This window comes from Mirounga angustirostris, unplaced genomic scaffold (genome assembly GCF_029215605.1).
Source record: "Mirounga angustirostris isolate CCGP_5_RB_7025 unplaced genomic scaffold, mMirAng1.0.hap1 SCAF_9, whole genome shotgun sequence".
Classification (NCBI taxonomy): Eukaryota; Metazoa; Chordata; class Mammalia; order Carnivora; family Phocidae; genus Mirounga; species Mirounga angustirostris.
Window position 1 is genome coordinate 122,854,327 of NW_026991717.1, and position 20,243 is coordinate 122,874,569.

Sequence of the window (20,243 nt, forward strand, 5' to 3'; positions counted from 1 at the left end):
AAATCAATGGCTGTTATTTAGGAGGAAGGGAAAAACTGATGCTGATGTAGGCAACTTGCAGAACTTTCCACATTGCCTAAGTGGCAGCTAGAACCGCCAACTTTGACAATCTGTCAATGCCAGTCCTAGCTCAGTGCCATATTTCTTCCCAGTTCTGTTTCTGGATTTGTTCCTGCTAACTCTCGTTCTGGACATTGTATCAGCTATAACATTAATGACTTGTGTGACAGTGGGCTTCTGTTTTTCTATCAGTTAATATAATCCCCAAAATCTAGGTTATCATCGTAAAGTACATAAGCCTTCAAACTTTGAACCCAAAATCCCAATTTTCAGAAATATGAACTCACAGCATCACACAAATGTGAGCAACCATGACTCAGTGAAGTAAATGAATCCTGATGCTAAGCTTCAGGATAACATCCTATCCACAGCTCTGTCACTAACTAGCCCTGAGCCCATGGGCAAGTTAGCAACCATTCTGTGCCCCCGATTCTTCTATCATGTAAATGAGGATAATAATAGTATCTACCTAACAGGAGAGAACTCAACTAGGTAATATAAAAGAGTGGAGAGAACTCAACTAGGTAATATAAAAGAGTGCCTGGGATGTCCTAGTAAGCATATGGAGACATGAAAAGGGAGGTGTGACCCCGTGGACTGCATCACCGATATGCTTTAACACTGCTCAACTCCTCGTAGAGAGGCCTTCACATATAAGAAGAAGTAAATCTAGGATTGGCAGTTATAAAGATTTAAAGGAACAAGGTGAAATTATGCTATAGTTCAAGGAAAAGTCATCAAAAAAGTAACCCAACATGACTCTTGACCCTTAGGCCTTACAAACCAACAGGAGTAATTCTCACAGTTCTCTTGTTGGGGGAGATCACCCCAGGAGGGAAACGCTACGTTAAATATTTGTATTTCCCCTCACCCACTGCAAATTAGGTTCACCAAGTTAAATCCCAATGAAACAGATACTAAATATGCATATATATGCACACACACCTCACTTATCCATTTCCTGAGGTTTAGCAACAGAATCATTTACAAAATCTAAGTTAATAATAAAAATTATTGTCTTCCCTAGAGCAAAAGAATTTGCTCATTTTCTAGGAAATCTCTTCTATTTTAAAAAAAGAAATGCTAATTTCAACAAAGCAATGTATATTTAGAATGGAGAAATTTTTTAACAATTGAACACCGGTTAAATACTGGATAAACCTGTTTCAGGATGTTTAGGAGAAAAAAAAAAAGACAGCAGGTTCTATAGCAAGAAGACTGGTATGAGTTACAGCACAGCCACCAAAAGAAAAAAAAAAAAAATCACTCTCCAGAGTCTCTCCCTAAACAGGACACATATTGATTAAAAAATAAATAAATAAAAAATAAAGACAAAAACCCTCATTTTTGGTTATGATATATTCCATAGCAGTTTAATGCTAAGAAAGCAATTTTCATTGAAGAGCCCATCAGAATCACTTGTGAGAAATACTCTTTCCAATTTACACATATTCCCACAGATTATGGCAGATATTCCCACAGGTAATTTACAGGTGGCAGGGTAAAAATCATTGTTCTAATGAGTAAGTCTAATATAAGGCAATGAATGACATACTCTTCTACTATGCTGCAGGGAAAAATCATTGAGAACCAATTGTTGTAATAGAACAAGAATTTGGGGAAATGAACGAAGAGACTGTAGACCAAAGAATAACCTAAAGCAAAAGGAAAGACTCTTGCTCCCTATGTCTTACTTTTAATGAATAGCTTTGCATTCTACGTACTTATAACTCAGATGGAAATGAAATACCCGTTGAGTTTACTTACTTCCCATATATAAAACCTCACCCCAGAGTTCAGCATTCTTCAACTCTAGGCCTACCACAGAGGCTTAATGCCACAGAATACATTTTGTGTTTTAAATGTTTATCTATACAGAAGTTTACCTAATACCATTTCCCAATTCCTCCAATCAAAGGAAATCTGCTACCATAATTAACCATTTAGTATTCAGCATTAGAAAGTAGGTTTGTGCCTACTAGCTAATACTGCTTAAGTTTTCACTAATAAATTAAAAAGCAAAAAATTAATTCTCACTATTAATAAAGTATTTATAGGTATACATGCATAGAAAATGTTCAGAAAGATATACAAGAAACTGTCAAATTGTTGCCTCTTTGGAGTGGAACTAAGAAGGGCTAAGAGAGGTCTTATAATTTATTTAAACAATGAACACATATTACTTTAAAATAAACCATCCATAAAATTCTTAACTCCCATGAGGGGTAACAGTGGCCCAAATTTAGTAAGTCTCAGTTTAACTAATGTCCTGAATTCTTCCTCCTCTGACTTTAAACTTTCAAATTCAATAGAATCTAATCTATATAAGCTAGCTGGCAATCCATTTGACAAGCTAACCTACTAAAAAATAGTAATCTAAAAGCTAAAGCTGTTCACAATGGTTCTATCCTTTATCTCACCTCCCTACTTCTCAACAACTGATTTCCAAAAAGGTAGGTAAGAAAAAATGCAAACATATGTAAACATTCTCACATGTTCTATAGCACCCGCCTGTCCATTACTATAGTCTCGATACTGTCCAAGCATCTGGTCTACTTGTCGCAGGTTCCGACTGGTGTCCTTAAAAAAGGAAATGGATTTTATTAATTGTTCCAGTGTTTTTCTCAGCCTTAGCAGTATGTCAAATAGCTAAGACAACCATTTGCAAAAAGTACGATTTATATCATACTTAAGTTGGATATTAATATACTTTATAAATCAAATAAATATTAAAACCACTGAGAGAGAAACCCAAATCCATCCACAATTTACTGAAGCACACAATTTAAATCCTTATCCAAGGTTCCATAATCAGTTGGCAACAAAAAGACTCTTCATTATTAATTTGTGCACCTCAACTAATTCACACCTTTTTTATAGAAAAGGAATCCTGAAAGAACAAACCTAGGTAGACTATGTCTAAGAGAAGCAAATCATTAGGATCAATGTTATTTCAAATATAACTTCACCTCAGAACTTGATTAGGAAAAAAGAAAAAAAAAAAAGGATCCTTTAAACCTTTAGCTATAAACAACAAATTTAGTTCTAATCACAAGAAAAAGGGTTTCTACCCAAATGTACCAGATTTTACCTGAAAGATTAATGAAGGCATTTCTTTCAAAAATATATACTTACTAATGTGTCTCACTGGTGGGCAAGTATAAGGATCTGTACTCTAAAAATCCAATGGTATGCTAGTTTACATAAGCTTAAAAAGAAAGACTTCATGAGTTTTAAGTCAAATTATGGCCTCTCCAACATAAATTAGCCTCTTCTTACCTAAGCATACTAATCCAAAGCAATTTTGCTTATCCAGGCAAAGCAAAAATAAGAGATTAACAGGTAGGAAAAAAACCTCTTTTCTTTTGCCCGGGTTGGTTGTGTTACCCTTCCCCCACCTCTTTTCCCAAGTCCTTTCTATGGAGAGGATATAAACTGCCTCCATTCAAAATTCCAAAGGCAGTCAAAAATTAGCCTCTGAATAAAAATGACATCTCAGTATTGTTCATCCATGAATAATCTGCCTAGCCAAAATATGAGCAACTTCTCTAAGGGCACATGGCCACAAGAAACTAATCTGTGGTAATTCCTACTCGTTTCACTCCCACACATTTTATTTGGACATACTGCCTTATCCCAAAACACTTCCACAACCTATCATAAATTTCAAATATCTTTACTGACTGTGTTAGGCAGAATAATGGCCCCCAAAGATGCCCAAGTCCTAATCCTTAACTTGTGTATATGTAACCTTACGTGCCAAAGGGATTTTGTATATAAGACATGTATCTCAAGTTAAGGACCTTGAGACAGGGTGATTATCGTGGATTACTGGGTGAACCCAAGGTAATCACAAGTGTCCTTAAAAGTAGAAGAGGGAAGAAGAGTAGACAGAGTGATGGGACGTGAGAAGGACTCAACCCACCCTTGCTGGCTCTGAAGATGAAGGAAGAGGGCCTCAAGAAATGTGGGCAGTCTTTGAAAGCTGGGAAAGGCAAAGGAACAGACATTCCCCTAGGGTTTCCAGAAAGGAATGCAGCCCTACTGAACCCTGATTTTGGTGCAATAAGACCAGTGTCAGGTTTTGATGTACAGAACTATAAAAAATAACTTTGCTATTTTAATTATGAATTATAATTACTTATGTAGTTAGTTTGTGGTAATTTGTTACAGCAGTAAAAAAAAAAACTAATATGCTGACCAAAACTATTTCCAGCCTAAACTATTTAAAATCTACTAAATGCAACCACAGTTTAACTAACCTGTAAAGTACTCGTTATAGTGTTGACCTTCTTGGTGACACCTACTGTAGGACGACTTAGAGATTCCCTGTATGTTGACCTGGCAGTCCATCGACTCAATCGATCACGAGAGCGAAAGTGGTCTGAATCGCTGGAGGATTCTGCCATTGATGTACACAATCCTTAAAATGAAGCCAAGTCAAGGTCAATCAAACAGTAAAGAGCATGGAAATATGAGATTAACCATTTGCATTTTGATCTTTTTAAGTATTACATTAGTCCTTTGGCATATCATAATTTCTAAACATGTAGGTTGAAAACACAAGTCAATTCCCCAGGTAATTCTCTTTCCTTTGTTTTTTCTGCTATAAGAGAGCAACTCCTCAGATATGATTTTAGTCATGGTTACAAATAATAATAATCCCTTAATTTTGTGCAATGCTCCGAAATTTTAAAAGCACTCTCACGTATAGTACCTCACCTAATCTTACTAACAACACTGCAAGGTAGAAGGGACAGGTAGATTGGCATCTCTACAATTGAAAAAAAGTTATTCTTTAAGCTAGGACCTGCAGGTCTCAATATTGGTCTGAAGTCCATTCTACCAAGCTATAAGAATATGTGTGTCTTTAAACAAAAATACAACACTCACAGAATGGACCTAAAAAAAAGAGAACCCCATTCAGTGTATAGTGAACACTCTCATGCACTTTTTTTTTTTTTTTTTTTAAGATTTTACTTTTAAGTAATCTCTACACCCAATGCGGGGCTTGAACTCACAACCCTGAGATCAAGAGTCCCATGCTCTACAAACTGAGCCAGCCAGGCGCCCCCCATGCACCCTAATTTAAAATACAAAATTAAACAAATGCTATAACAGAGGTACAAATTCCACAGTAACAAATATGTGAGAAGATGGCATCTTGAACATCTCCACCAAAACAGAAAGCCAAACATCCTTAGTTTCATCAGTAGAAAATTCTCTAAATATGCTTTCTCCCCATCCTTACCTCAATATTTGACTTAATGCAAAAGAAAGTTATTTCATGCAAGACAACCTCAAAAGTTTCAGAGAATCTTTTATGGAATTTGAAGAAAAAAAATATATTTGGAACAGAAAGTCATCAGAGAACACTCATTGATCAAAAGTGGAAGTTTACAGAGTATTCCAATTTTATTTTTTGCTTAATGGAGGCTTAACAATCTTTAACATTGTTATAATCTTCCTAAAATCTATATGGCCATTTTTTCTGGCTTATTATATACCGTGTGATGAAAAATTTCATTAATGATCTAGAATATTCTGGACTTTCTGGATCTTTATTCTCAGTATATCTGGGAAGTACATGACCATACATCTAAAACAAAAATAAAGGGAATCTGCTAAATATAAATAGATCCTAGAGCAATTCATGAAAGCAGTTATGTTTTTAAAACGTTAGATAAAATAAAACTAAATAAAAAGATAAACAAGCAAGGACCTTTGCTGTAAGTTTAGGGTTTTTTTGTTTTTTGGGGTTTTTTTTAAGTGAAATACAGTCTGTCTGTGTAACATCAGAGAAAGAATCAACAGAACATCCAACTTCTGACAGCAGAAAAAGGGCCAGAGATTACGCTGTCAGACTCCTGTCTATGCCCTGTGCAGGTCTCTCAACCCCTTGCTGCACCCATCTCCTCTGCTTTGTGCCTCCCATCTCTTGCCCACAAGTCCAAAGGTATATAGAGCCTATAGTGTAGTACCCTCCCACATCAGGAAACACGAACCAGAATTATTTAGCTCTGCTTTTCTTGGATCACAATTGTTTAAGTCCAAAAGAATGTATTTGAGGAGAAATATTAAATATAAAGTTCACCTTTTAAACTTAGGAAACCACTTCCTATGTATATATCTCATAAATTGATACCACATTACCTAAAATTGTTTACTCTAAGTACTTTCCAGCATTCTCCATTAGTGAAAGCAGGAGGAATCAACATTTTCTTGTTGATTAACCATTGCTGTGTAGGGATAGCTCTATTTTCAACTTTTTGAGGAAACTCCACACTGTTTTTCTAGAGTGGTTGCACCAGCTTGCATTCCCACCAACAGTGTAAGAGGGTTCCCCTTCCTCTGCAATCTTGCCAACATCTGTCGTTTCCTGACTTGTTAATTTTAGCCATTCTGACTGGTGTGAGGTGGTATTTCGTGGTGGTTTTGATTTGTCTTTCCCTGATGTCGACTGAGTAGTCTCTGCAGTGTAGGGATAGAAGGAACATACCTCAATATCATAAAAGCCATACGAAAAACTCACAGTAAATATCATCCTCAACAGGGAAAAACTGAAAGCTTTTCCCTTAAGGTCAGGAACACAACAGGGATGTCCACTCTCATCACTTTTATTCAACACAGAACTGCAAGGCGTCCGCACAGCAATCAAACAACCACCTCCACCAAAAAAAGGCATTCAGGTTGGCAAAAAAGAAGTCAAACTCTCACTCTTCACAGATGACATGATACTCCATGTAGAAAACCCGAAAGACTCCATCCCAAAACTGCTAGAACTGATACAGGAATTCAGCAAAATCACAGGATATAAAATCAATGCACAGAAGTTAGTTGCATTTCTATACCCTAATAATAAGACAGAAGAAAGATATAAAGGAATCGACCCCATTTACAATTGCACCAAAAACCGGAAGATACCTAGGAATAAACCTAACCAAAGAAGTAAAGGATCTATACTCTTAAAAACTACAGAAGAGGAGTGACTGGGTGGCTCAGTCGGTTAAGTATCTGCCTTCAGCTCAGGTCATGATCCCAGGGTCCTGGGATCGAGTCCCGCATCAGGCTCCTTGCTAAGCAGGGAGCCTGCTTCTACCTCTGCCTACTGCTCCCCATGCTGTGCTCTCTGACAGATAAATAAAATCTTAAAAAAAAAAAAAAAAACCTATAGAACACTTATGAAAGAAATTGAGGAAGACACAAAGAAGTGGAAAAACATTCCATGCTCATGGACTGGAAGAACAAATATTGTTAAAATGTCTGTGCTACCCAAAACAATCTACAAATTCAATGCAATCCCTATCAAAATACCATCAGCATTTTTCATAGAGCTGGAACAAACAATCCTAAAATTTGTATGGAACCAGAAAAGACCCCAAATAGCCAAAGTAATATTGAAAAAGAAAACCAAAGCTGGTGGCATCACAATTCCGGACTTCAAGGTGTATTACAAAGCTGCAATCAACAAGACAGTATGGTATTGGCACAAAAACAGACACACAGATCAATAGAACAGAATAGAGAGCCCAGAAATGGACCCTCAACTCTATGGTCAACTAATCTTTGACAAAGGAGGAAAGAATGTCCAACGGAAAAAAAGGACAGTCTCTTCAACAAATGGTGCTGGGAAAATTGGACAGCCACATGCAGAAGAATGAAACTAGACCACTTTCTTACACCATACACAAAATAAACATAAAATGGATGAAAGACAAATGTGAGACAGGAATCCATCAAAATCCTAAAGGAGAACACAGGCAGCAACCTCTTTGACCTTGGCCACAGCAACTTCTTATTAGACATGTCTCCAAAGGCAAGGGAAACAAAGGCAAAAATGAACTATTGGGACTTCATCAAGATAAAAAAGTTTTGCACAGCAAAGGAAACAGTCAACAAAACCAAAAGACAACCGACAGAATGGGAGAAGATATTTGCAAATGTCTTATCAAACTCAACACCAAAAGAACAAATAATCCAATCAAGAAATGGGCAGAAGACACGAACAGGCATTTCTCCAAAGATGACATACAAATGGCCAACAGACACATGAAAAACTACTCAGTCAGCATCAGGGAAAGACAAATCAAAACCACAATGAAATACCACCTCACACCAGTCAGAATGGCTAAAATTAACAAGTCAGGAAACGACAGATGTTGGCAAGATTGCAGAGGAAGGGGAACCCTCTTACACTGTTGGTGGGAATGCAAGCTGGTACAACCACTCTAGAAAACAGTATGGAGTTTCCTCAAAAAGTTGAAAATAGAGCTACCCTATGACCCAGCAACTGCACTATCAGGTATTTATCCAAAGGATACAAAGGTAGTGATTCAAAGGGGCACATGCACCCCAATGTTTATAGCAGCAATGTCCACAATAGCCAAAATATGGAAAGAGCCCAGATGTCTATCAACAGATGAATGGATAAAGAAGATGTGGTATGTGTGTTCGTGTGTATACATGTGTATACATATATATATATATATATATTTGTATATGTATACATATACACACACACACACACACACACACACACACACTGGAATATTACTCAGACATCAAAAAGACTGAAATCTTGCCATTTGCAATGACACAGATGGAACTAGAGGGTATTATGCTAAGCAAAATAAGTCAGAGAAAGGCAAATACCATATGATTTCGCCCATATGTGGAACTTAAACAAAATAGATGAACATAGAGGAAGGGAAGGAAAAATAAAGATGAAAATTGAGAGGGAGGCAAACCATAAGGAACACTGAACTTAAGGAAACAAACAGGGCTGCTGGAGGGGAGGTGGGTGGAGGTAAGGGATAACCGCGTGATGGGCATTAAGGAGGGCACATGATGTAATGAACACTGGGTGTTATATGCAACTGATTAATCACTAAATGCTACCTTTGAAACGAATTAAAAAAAAAAAAGAAGAAGAAGAAGAAGAAGAAGAAGCCATAAGTGATTCTTAACGATAGAGAACAAACTGAGGGTTGATGGAAGGAAATGGATGGGGAACAGGTTAGATGGATGATGGGTATTAAAGAGGACACTTGTTGTGATGAGCAATGGGTGTTGTATGTAACTGATGAATCACTGAACTCTACTCCAGAAACCAATATTGCACTGTATGTTACCTAACAAAATTTAAAATATATATAGTTATTATTTCCAATTCTGACATGTGTCCTTCTAATATTTTTAATGAAATATTTAGAACATTTTAAATAAAGTCTTAGTACCTTTCCACCCCACCCTCCACTCAGTAGTATTCCTGCCTCGCATCAGGGCAACCACTAGCATGATTTTGTGTTTAACTCTCCAGGCCATATTTTTATACTTTTACTGCAGGTGTATGTTCCTCACAGTCAAGTTCTTAAGAAACACACATTATAATCAGTTGATAAATATTAACAAGTGAAAACATGAGGTATCTGAATTTAACTTTAAAACAGAAAATCTTAGCAGCATTAAATAAAGAATTGAACTAAATTATGTGTAATTGTCACACAATACAAAAAGAAAGACCTCTCACTTACCCCTACTAGGGATTACATATTTTTAATAAGAGAAAAATCACACTTTCCAGCATGAATTTCACTGCTACACACACACACAAAGTCTTCGGCTATTAATTTCAATTACTCTGAGCAATAAAAGATGTTCAAACTCCTGCATCTGATGGAACTCCTGTAAAGATATCAAGATGTAAGATGAAATCGATCTGAGAATTCTGCATGGCTTTTTTTAATACAAAATAAGAAACATTCAGCAACCATCTAAGCACTTTAATTATACATAAGTGTCATAAATGTTGAAGACATTAAAAAATCCATAATAAAAACAGAAATTAGATTTTCATTGTTGATAAAAACTGAGCACTTTCTCCAACTATTACTGACAACTCACAAAGTCAAACGTGACCCGCAAAGCTAACTGAGAGAGCACTTACCCTAAGTGTCACAACACAGAAGGCAGCTGTGATGGCAGAGACCCAACCTTATCAAAAGATGCCATGTCTCATCAGCCAACACCACCACTCCCCAGACACAGAGTTGAAGGAGGGAGAGAGAAACAAAAGAGAAAAGAGCAGCTACTAGAATTGGCAAGAAGCTAATGCCAGCCACATAATCAGAACCAGGAGTGAATATAGGGAGATCCATTAAAATAGTTCTGAAGAGCCCCTAATATAACTTACTAAAAAAGAAAAGCACAAAGCAGTAAGTGACAATTACACACACTTTATTCCATTAAGACTGTCTTATTTTACATTACAATTTAAAAAAACTTTTAAAATATCGTATATCCTACTATCAGTGGCATTAATGAAAATTGACCAGGCCTCTGAAAACTTCTCCCCAGTGAAACTGTACCCAGAGCACTAGATCTATTCCATGTTGAAAAAAGTTTATTGAGAGTGGTCACATAAGTAAACACTCCGCATGGTTATAAAAAAAACTGTTCTACCTAATTAACCTAAAATGTAAATTAAACAATGAGATGCTTTTCTAGCCTATTGACTTGTTTCCTGTTAAATAATAATGTCTATGCTTAGCCAGGTTTTAAGGGAAAGAGCATTCTTCTACTGTCCTAGTGGGAATGTGTAAATAGATACAAACTTGTCTGGCTATCAGCAAGCAGTATGTATCAAGGGCAGTTTGTACCTATCACCTACTAACTATACTTCCAAAAATTTCCCCTAACAAAATCATCTGAATACATACAGAATTTATATGTAAGGATATATGTAAGGACATATACTGAGAAGTTATAATAGAGGTAAAATAAAAAAAAATTTCAAATTATAAAAGAATGGTTAAAATACAGTACCTCTCATGCAATGAAACAGTATACAGATACTAAAAAGTCTGTTTCTGGAGACATTTAATAGCAACACAAGGACAAAACTATGAATTTTGTAATTAACATTGTATGTTGTCTATATGTGAATATAAATTATCAGTAAACAAATTTAGGGCGCCTGGGTGGTTCAGTTGGTTAAGCGACTGCCTTCGGCTCGGGTCATGATCCTGGAGTCCCGGGATCAAGTCCCGCATCGGGCTCCCTGCTCAGCAGGGAGTCTGCTTCTCCCTCTGACCCTCCTCCCTCTCATGCTCTCTGTCTCTCATTCTCTCTCTTTCAAATAAATAAAATCTTAAAAAAAAAAAAAAAAATTATCAGTAAATTTAAAGGAGCAGGAAAAGGCAACAACAAAAGGGTAAGAAAATAAACCAAAAGTATATTTACCATCCAATATTTAGTCAATTTCTGTGTTTTGAAACATTCCTATCTTTCCTGAATTTTCCACAATGACTGTATAATCGGAAAGAAAAATATAATATATACTTAAAAGAAAGAAAAATATAAACATAACCTTTAGAGGTAACAGATTAATAACAGGATGACAGCCTGGAAGACGTGTTTAAATAAAAGCTGGATTCAGAACTCCCTTTTTCTTGACAGTTGTTTCCTTCTCCCAAGCAACTTTCTTGATCAACTACTCAGTCCCCGGACACCTACCTAAATGGGGTCATGTCACTAGTCCTCACCAACTGATGAGCTAAAGAAATGGGATCACAATGTCAATGTCTACTGTTGCATACTGTAGAATACTGGCTGACCAAAGAAACCATTTATCATGAGTTTATGAGCTAAAAGAGTAATTTTTTTCATCATGTATGACTCTATCTTTGCAATTTTGCTGAAGGACAGTCATTAAATTCAAAAACGGACTCTCTTAAACATTCTAAATACTGGAACAAACGGAAAAGCTGAAGGACTATGTGGAAGTATACTAATGCGCACTGACAGAGCTTACACGATCAAATTCGGCTTTGGGAAACAAACTAAAAATGGTCTGAGAATGATATTTAATCAAAATTACAATTTGAAGCCCAAAGAGAAATTATTAAGACGAGTAGAAAAATAATGTATGCTCAAGAAAAATCTATCATTATGGTTAAAGATTTAAAAGAAGAAAATTCAGTTGGATTAGAACTCTTCCATCATAAGAAATTTAAGTGTGACATTTGTTGACAGAAAAAAGAGTTGCTAAAATTGAAGAATGCCCAAAGAACTCTTTCAAGAACTATTTATTTATTTAAGAACAATTTAAAGAAGCTGAATCACCTAAATCCTGGCTAAAGGTGAGAAAGCATTTCCTTCAACTGAAGAAAAAGCAGTAAATGTTCTCTGCAGCTTACTACCACTTACTAGTACAATAAAATCTCTCATTGATGAGAAAAACAATAATATTCATGCTGTCTGCTTCTCAGATGCTGAGCTTTTTCCAAAACCCTAGAAAGGACTAAGATGGGTGACCTCGGGTGAAAGTCTCCGGAGTCTTAGAGAAAGTTCTTGGTCTGAAACCAGATGGTACAATTCTTAGAGTAGTTTAGTTAGCTGTTCCCAACACATCAGTATTTAAAGGCATAAATATTGTTGCTTCTGTCTTAATGAACCTTATAAAGAAGACAGACAGCCACCAGAGCAAGAAATGAACCCTCATCAATTCACTCCCCCTGAGGATCCATCAAAAACAAATGTCCATATGCAAACCTGAACAACGACCAGAGAGTAAAACTGCGTTCAATCCTGTAGGAGGACTGGCAGGGAGTCTTTGCAAACTCAAGTCCACCTCTTTTGTTATTTGACCTAAAGAACCATCAGACTGTCTTCATTATAATGATGCACATTTGTATGTATGAGAGCTATAATTTATTGATTCCAAGTCTCTTTTCCTCAGAGCCAGTTTAAAACAATTAGGATTTGCAAGCTGTTCCATAAAAGATAAGCACCCAGCATCAGGGGTGATATTTCACAAAGGCTGACTAGTGCATGTTAAGTAGGTGATTGCTTCTGTGGCCTTCAAGTGCCTCAGCCGTCCCTGTCCAAGGCAACTGTCCTCCATGTTCAAGGTAATGATGTTGATATTTAAGGGTTGGGGGCGGGGGGGGGAGGTGGGAAGTGGATTTTAAGCTTAATCACTAACCAAGTTCAAATTTTAGAAAGCATTTCTCACTGTTTCAATAGCTGTAGGACTTGAGAGCTTTATTCTCTCCTTCAAGAGAAAATATTAACAAGCCAGCCGACGTTACCATGTTATCAATTGTACCTGTCTTCTTTACACCAGTGCTCCTCTGTAACTTCAAACTCTCGAAAGCTTTTGGTAAGTTAATATAAGATCAAAATTAACAGTATAGTCCATCAGCCAGTTCTCTATTAAGTCAATAGATAATGTAAGACATAGGAAACAGAATCAAAGAGATGCAATAGATTCATGCATTCATCATTTACTGAACTGCCACCACATTAGAAACGGATGAAAGTAAATTAAAAAAAAAAAAATCACAGTCCTTGATGGGAGAGAAAAAGGCTTATGAAAGTACTATACATGGTGAGCTAAGTAATATAACAAAATGCCAGGGGAGTTGGGTCAGGATCCTTTCACTCATCTGGAAGATGAATAAACGTTTGACAGATGACAAGGAAACGGGATCCAGTTAAAAACCATCTGTCTCAAAGGAACTATGGGGCGCCTGGGTGACTCAGTCGGTTAAGCGTTTGACTTTAGCCCTGGTCATGATCCTGGGGTCCTGGGATCGAGCCCCTCGTTGGGCTCCCTGTTCAGCGAGGAATCTGCTTCTCCCTCTGTCTGCCCCTCCCCTCCATTCGTGCTCTCTCTCACTCGCTCTGCTGTCAAATAAACAAAAAATATTTTTAAAAAATACTTTTTAAAAAAGTAACTAAAGGTACAAATAAGCAAAGCTCTCACATCCTTTCACCAGGGCGTAAATTTAACTGTCTACAGATATTGGTAAATGTCCCTGGGGCAGGGGCAAGGAAGGGGTGGCTTGGTTAAATCATCCCCTGCTAAGAACTTTTTAGAGAATTAACACTTACTTACACACACACACACACAATCTGATTCTTTATTGTATATTCCACTTATTCCTGTTGCTCCCATGCATCTCCTCTCTCCCCCACACACACTCCCACACTCCTCTATTCAATGGGTGAAGCCAGGCAGGCTCAGCCCCTTGGCTGCATTTTGCTCCCTTTACTCCAATACCTCTGAGTTCAAGGACAGAGTCACAGGGACCAGTGCGCAGCCAGCAGGAAGCAGGGGTGTTTCCGGAAAAGGCCATGCAGCATACAAAATGACTGCTTACTCAGACATGGAGAAAAAAAACTAGTAGCTGCTCAGATAATTATATATGTACCAATTGATAAAAATCAGGGCTGTTTTAAAAGAAAATAAAGTTACTTAATAACCCCCTCTCTGTCTCACAATCAGAATGCTATAGATATTTTAGATTTATACACCCACACACTTCTAAAATAAATGAAGTTTACAAAATTAAATAGAAAGTAGAACATGTCAAGACAAATACAACAAATGAACACTCGAGGAAAAAAACAGAAAAAGGATGCTAAAAAACCCAAGATGGATTTGTTATTTGTAATTAAACCCTAGATTTGCACTCTTGCATTTATTTGCCAACCAAAAAAACCACATATTACAATATTCCCAAAATAGCTGATAAGAATGAAGTACTCTTGGGGTACAGATGACCTCTACTAACTGTCCAAACTGCTTCAGACTGGGCAAGATATCAGCATGGACAAAGATGGTGCTAGCATCCAAGTTTCTGACACCATTTTGTTTAAATTGGAGGATGAAAACTGGAAGACTACATACCAAATCCAGGCAACCAACATGTACTTAAAAATAACACTCACTGTGTTACTTTAAAGCTTTAATTTGAAAACAAAGATTTCACATAAAAATTTCAATTTCAGGGGCGCCTGGGTGGCTCAGATGGTTAAGCGTCTGCCTTCGGCTCAGGTCATGATCCCAGGGTCCTGGGATCGAGTTCCACATCGGGCTCCCTGCTAGGCGGGGAGCCTGCTTCTTCCTCTGCCTCTCTCTCTTTCATGAATAAATAAATAAAAAAAAATTAAAAAAAAAAAAATTTCAATTTCCAACTTCTCTTTAAAAAATCCAGAGAGCTGGCAATACTGGGGGTGAATTTTTCCATGGCAACATGGACATAATACCTATAGTACCTGCCCTAGAGTCAGGCACATACCTTCTTGTTTTCCCCAGTCCCCACTGGACCTGCTTCACACGGTGAATTGCCTGACTGGCCCCACTTACCAGTTGAGCCTGCAACTTTATTTTAGATAAAGAACCAAGACAACGGAAGTTTACCAGTCTCCTTCCCCAGTTAAAAATGAGCAAGTCAATCATGAAGACTGAATCAAGGTTAAATGCTCAAAAAACAATGCTTTCCTCTATAGACAAGAAGGAAAAATGGATAATACAACTCTGATATTAGCCATCCCTATAGACTATAAAACCAGAAAGATATACTACTACTGAGCAGAAGAACTAAAACTACTTAGAATGTTTTCCCACTTAGAATGCTTCCCTATTGTATAGATCAGAAAGTACTTTCAGAACGAAAGTGTACTACAATGCATAATCCAGCTCTCATTCTTCACCCCTCCCTACATACACTGCCTTCCTACCATAGATGGAGTTACCTGCCCATGGAGTTACCAGCCCAGGTCCAAGCAAGGGTTTGAAATGAGATTATGCACTGGAACTTGCTCTCCTGCAACTCTCCCATCACCATGAGGATGTGCCCAGGCTATGCTGTTGGATGGCATGGATCCATGGTTGCCCAGTGGCTTCCAGCTTAGATCAGTAGATCAGCCAGCTGAACACAGACAAATCAGTCTAGGAATGATAAGCAGAGAGCTTAGCTAACCCATCACACAAGCAATAACCATGTATTGTTTTATGCCTCCAAGGTTTGATTTGTTATGCAGCAAAAGCTAACTGAAAAAATATAGTTTATTAATAAATCATTTGATTTGATTCAGAAGATGGTTAATTTCCTGAAGTTTGCTCTCAAGCCTACACTCCCTGAGAAAACAGGTTGGTTTCAGGCTGGTGGAAGAAAGAAAGGATAGATTCAAATTCAAAATAAGCATAAGCAGTCGATAAAACAAGTGAAAGTCTAGCAGTTTTTGAGAAAAAAAAAATCTAAACAATCATAAATAGGCAGTTGGGGATATCTGTTCTCTGTATAACATTAAGTTTTTTTAAAGAAATAAGCAATTTCTTAAGTATATTATGAAATACACTTGTTCTCTTCCTCCTTGTTTTTAAAGTATAAAAAGAGGGACACCTGGGTGGCTCAGTCGGTTAAGCGACTGCCTTCGGCTCAGGTCATGCATGATCCCAGGGTCCTGGGATTGAGTCCTGCATCGGGCTCCCTGCTCAGCAGGAGCCTGCTTCTCTCTCTGCCTGTTTCTGCCTGCCGCTCCCCCTGCTTGTGCTCTCTGACAAATAAATAAAATCTCTAAAAAATAATAAAATAAAAAATAAAGTATAAAAAGAAATTCCTCTTGACTTTCCTAGTGAACAAAACACTAAGAATTTTAAGAAAACAGTTACGTACGTAACTAATGAATCACTGAACACTACATCAAAAACTAATGATGTACTATACAGTGGCTAACTGAACATAATAAAAAAATAAGAAAATATTTTATTGCTATTTATACCTTAAATCTGCATATTGCTTTATGGATTACAAAGCATTTTCCCTAGCCTTCTCTCTTTTGATCCAGTAAAGTTGGTACAATTACAACCCTTTACTTTTGCTGAAGAAAAACAAAGCTTTGAGTAAAATACTTGTCTGTGATGACTCTGCTAAAAAGATGCAATAACAGAGGTGGAACCCACATCTTCTGCCTCTAAGCTAGTGCTTTTTCCACTTCATTCTATACATAAAAGAATTATGTAAATTCCAAATACACTGCCCAATCACTGAAATGTTTTCTTTGTCCTCCCCTACTATATTTCTTATGATCCATCCTCCCCCTCCAAGAAATGCATTTAGGGCCAGAATATTCCATATGCACTTGTTTAAAGGTTTATATGATGAATATAAGATAATAAAGTATTAAAAACTTAAATGTGCTATAAATCCAACTTACTACAGCTATTTTAAGACATCTCTTAAATAATCCTTTCTCTTGTTAAGAATATTTACAACCCAAAAAAAAAAAAAAAAAATGTAAGAATATTTACAACCCATTTCAGGCCGAAAAGTGTCCCTATTTTTCAGAAACCATATCCTAAAACCTTAAACTTTAAAAAAAGGTATTCTCCTCATGATGTATACATATTTTCTATTTCTCTTTTCCACCACTCTCAATACCCATATTTCTTTCTTGCCCCATTCTTCTTTTACTTTATATCTTTAGATCTTTCCTTTAACTCTTTTATAATAAAAAACTGGAATATATTTTTATTGTACCTATGGATATGTTTATTCAAGAGTTTGGCATTTATTCTTATTTTTAGAAGTGGATAAACAGAATGATTTGTATATTCTTTCCAAAATATAAAAAAGAAAACCACTTATAAAATGTATTTTAAAATGGTCGTTGGAGTTCTTAAGTTTGACTTGTACCATGAGCTGTTTCTGGGAATGTTTTTAAATGTTTGAATAAAAATTTTAAAACCTATAGGGTTAGAAAGGAATCCAATTATAATGAAATGCACTACAATATCATTTGAAACCAATTACATTTAAAAATTAAATTACTGGGAGTATATGTAAGTAGGCCCTGGTTAAAAACCTCAATTTCAAAAACCTTCAAAAAACAAAAGTTGAAATAATATTAATGCCGAATAACTAAGACTTCCACATAACAGATTATCGTACAACAATAACCCTACAAAGTAAGTACTATTGTCATCCCAACATATACATAAAGGGCTTAAAGAAGCTAAATATAAGTGTCCAAGGTTATACAGCTCCCAAGTGGCACAGCCGAGTCTTGAACCTTTCTCCCACCTTCCTATTTACCCCTTCTCATCGCCACTGGCACCACTCATCATTCAGGACCTTTCTCAACTCAGTCCTAGCCACCAACATGGTTTCTCTGTGAGTCTTTTCCTAGCCATTCCAACTTTCACGGACACTCCACCGCCCATGTAAGACTGAGTCTAAGTTCCTGAATCAGGAATTCAAGACCCTCAGCTAGCCGCCCTCCTCTCCAGCAAAAGAACCACAGAAAACCTAAGGCCTGCATTCAGCTGTTATGATCCCGGCTATTCTCCCATCACTTCACTCCCTCCCTAATATCATTAGTTCTGTCTAGAACATCTTCTGCTGTGTACCATTGCCACTTATTGAAATTCCACTCATCGTTCCAGGCATAGCACAAATAATACAATCTCTGTGAAGCCATCTCCAGCCAGAAGTGATCTTGCCTCCCTCTGCATTTTTTTATCTCTACAATCATAGCAAGACATTTATTAAACATGTCCTTAAAATGTAATTATTTGTGCCATGGAATTTTTTTTTTTTTCTCAATTCCTCAAACATGGCATACTCATTTCACTGCAGGATTCATAGCCTAGAACTTTCCTTTCTCTCCTTTTCCCTTAGCTAACTCTTACTTTTTCCTTCAAATCTCAATTTACAGGAAACTTCCCTTAAAAAGCTTTCCTTCACTGCCCTCACCCAACTCTGGGTCAAGTGCCCATAGTGGATACTACCTCATCACAGCCGAGAGATTGCTAACTGGCTGTTTACTTGTCTGTTTCCTCAGTAGACTCTAAATTTCATCAGAGACTCCATTTATTTTGTTCATGGCTGTGTTCCAATACCTTGCATAGTGCTGGGCATGTAGTTGGAACATTTTTAAATGAATTTACGATTAAATTTTATTATCCTGTCTGATTAACCCAGAGACAAATTTCAAAGAACAGGACTTTGCAAATAGCATGTACTAATTAAATAACTGCTGCATGAAATAATTCTAGTGGTAAATGGCCTAGATTAATTATCTTAAGCCTTCAAACAATATGGATTGAACTGAAAAACAGTGTAAATATGAATATTTGATAATATGTCTATTTAGAGTAAACAAGGATAAACATTTCAAATTGGCTTGAACACATGTGTTAAAACTTATAACTGAATCAAACCTAGAGGATTTCCTTGACTTGCTACAAATCACTTTATCATTGTCATTTGCAGCTACCTGCATTCCTCAATTATTATTTATCTGCACTATGGAGCTCTAAACTCCCAATTACTTGGGCTCTTTATCATCTGGGTCCATTCTCAGTACTGCTTCGATGTACCAATTGCTGCTCACAGGAAAACCCATTTTGCCATTTTAAAGCCTTCACTCTCCCACCACCAAGCATTTTTTTTTTCTTTCTATGATCTATAAAATTTGCCTATCTCTTCTTCCTTTAAGGAAGCTTTTGGTGTTTGGCTCAGAGAAGGCCAAGGTGCAACTGCCTTCATTCATCCCAAATCCGAGTTCATCCAACACCAGCCATTTCCACTATGCCACCTAAGTTCGACCCAAACAAGATCAAAGTCGTATACCTGATGTGCACTGGTGGGGAAGTCGATGCCATGTCTGCCCTGGCCCTGAAGATCAGCCCCCTGGGTCTGACTGAAGTAGCACCTTCTGCCTCTGCCCTGATGATCAGAACCCTCAAGGAATCACCAAGGGACAGAAAGAAGCAGAAAAACATTAAGCACAGTGGAAATATCACTTTTGATGAGACTGTCAACATTGCCCAACAGATGTGTCATGGATCTTTAGCCAGAGAACTCTCTGGAACCATTAAAGAGATCCTGGGGATTGTCCAATTTATGAGCTGCAATGCTGATGGCTGGCACCCTCATGACATCATAGATGACATCAACAGGCGGTGCAGTGGAATGCCCAGCTAGTTAAGAACTACAAAGGAAAATATTTCAATAATGGATCATTTGACAACCAACCAACCTACCAACCAAATAAATAAATAAATACTAATCATAGGTCACTTCTTCAATGATATCTCTCTTCATTCAGAAAAGCCTAGTTCAGGCTTACTTTAATTCACTCCTCCATTCATCTCTAAGCTCATTCATCCATGAGCACTCATTAATTCATTCATTCATGAGCACTTATATGGCAAATCTGATGCATAGGGTAGACTCTAAATGTTCATCAGCTAGCTGGATTCATGTAACCACGAATACTCCCATCTCCCAAACACTCCAAGCACCAGCATTGTACAGATCTACATGAAGAGTTATAAGAATTTCAGGGAGGTGTACGTATCTGAGAAAGGCCTGATTAGTCTCTTAGGA

At 37.1% G+C, this 20,243-nt stretch overlaps 2 protein-coding genes across 15 annotated transcripts in view; one reads left to right on the forward strand and one right to left on the reverse strand.

The window, feature by feature from the left end:
• The window catches only part of LOC135361638 (large ribosomal subunit protein uL11-like), a 110,095-nt gene extending 90,172 nt beyond the window's left edge, over positions 1–19,923 (forward strand). The window contains exon 4 of the mRNA XM_064571441.1: positions 19,351–19,923. Within this exon, the coding sequence (XP_064427511.1) occupies positions 19,351–19,838 (488 nt within the window). The 3' untranslated portion in view covers positions 19,839–19,923. The remainder of the gene's footprint in view (positions 1–19,350) is intronic.
• Positions 1–20,243, reverse strand: part of CEP128 (centrosomal protein 128) — a 393,611-nt gene that overhangs the window by 369,216 nt on the left and 4,152 nt on the right. For 9 of the 14 annotated variants that reach the window (XM_064571430.1, XM_064571437.1, XM_064571436.1 and 6 more), the window contains exons 3-4: positions 4,323–4,483; positions 2,554–2,640 (exon numbers count right to left, since the gene is read on the reverse strand). The exons of 1 other annotated variant lie outside the window; for it this stretch is intronic. In XM_064571430.1, the coding sequence (XP_064427500.1) occupies positions 2,554–2,640; positions 4,323–4,469 (234 nt within the window). In that variant the 5' untranslated portion in view covers positions 4,470–4,483. Of the gene's footprint in view, positions 1–2,553; positions 2,641–4,322; positions 4,484–9,593; positions 9,745–19,484; positions 19,596–20,243 lie in introns of all 14 variants that reach the window. 4 more of the 14 variants (XM_064571428.1, XM_064571427.1, XM_064571429.1 and 1 more) reach the window with 4 other exon arrangements.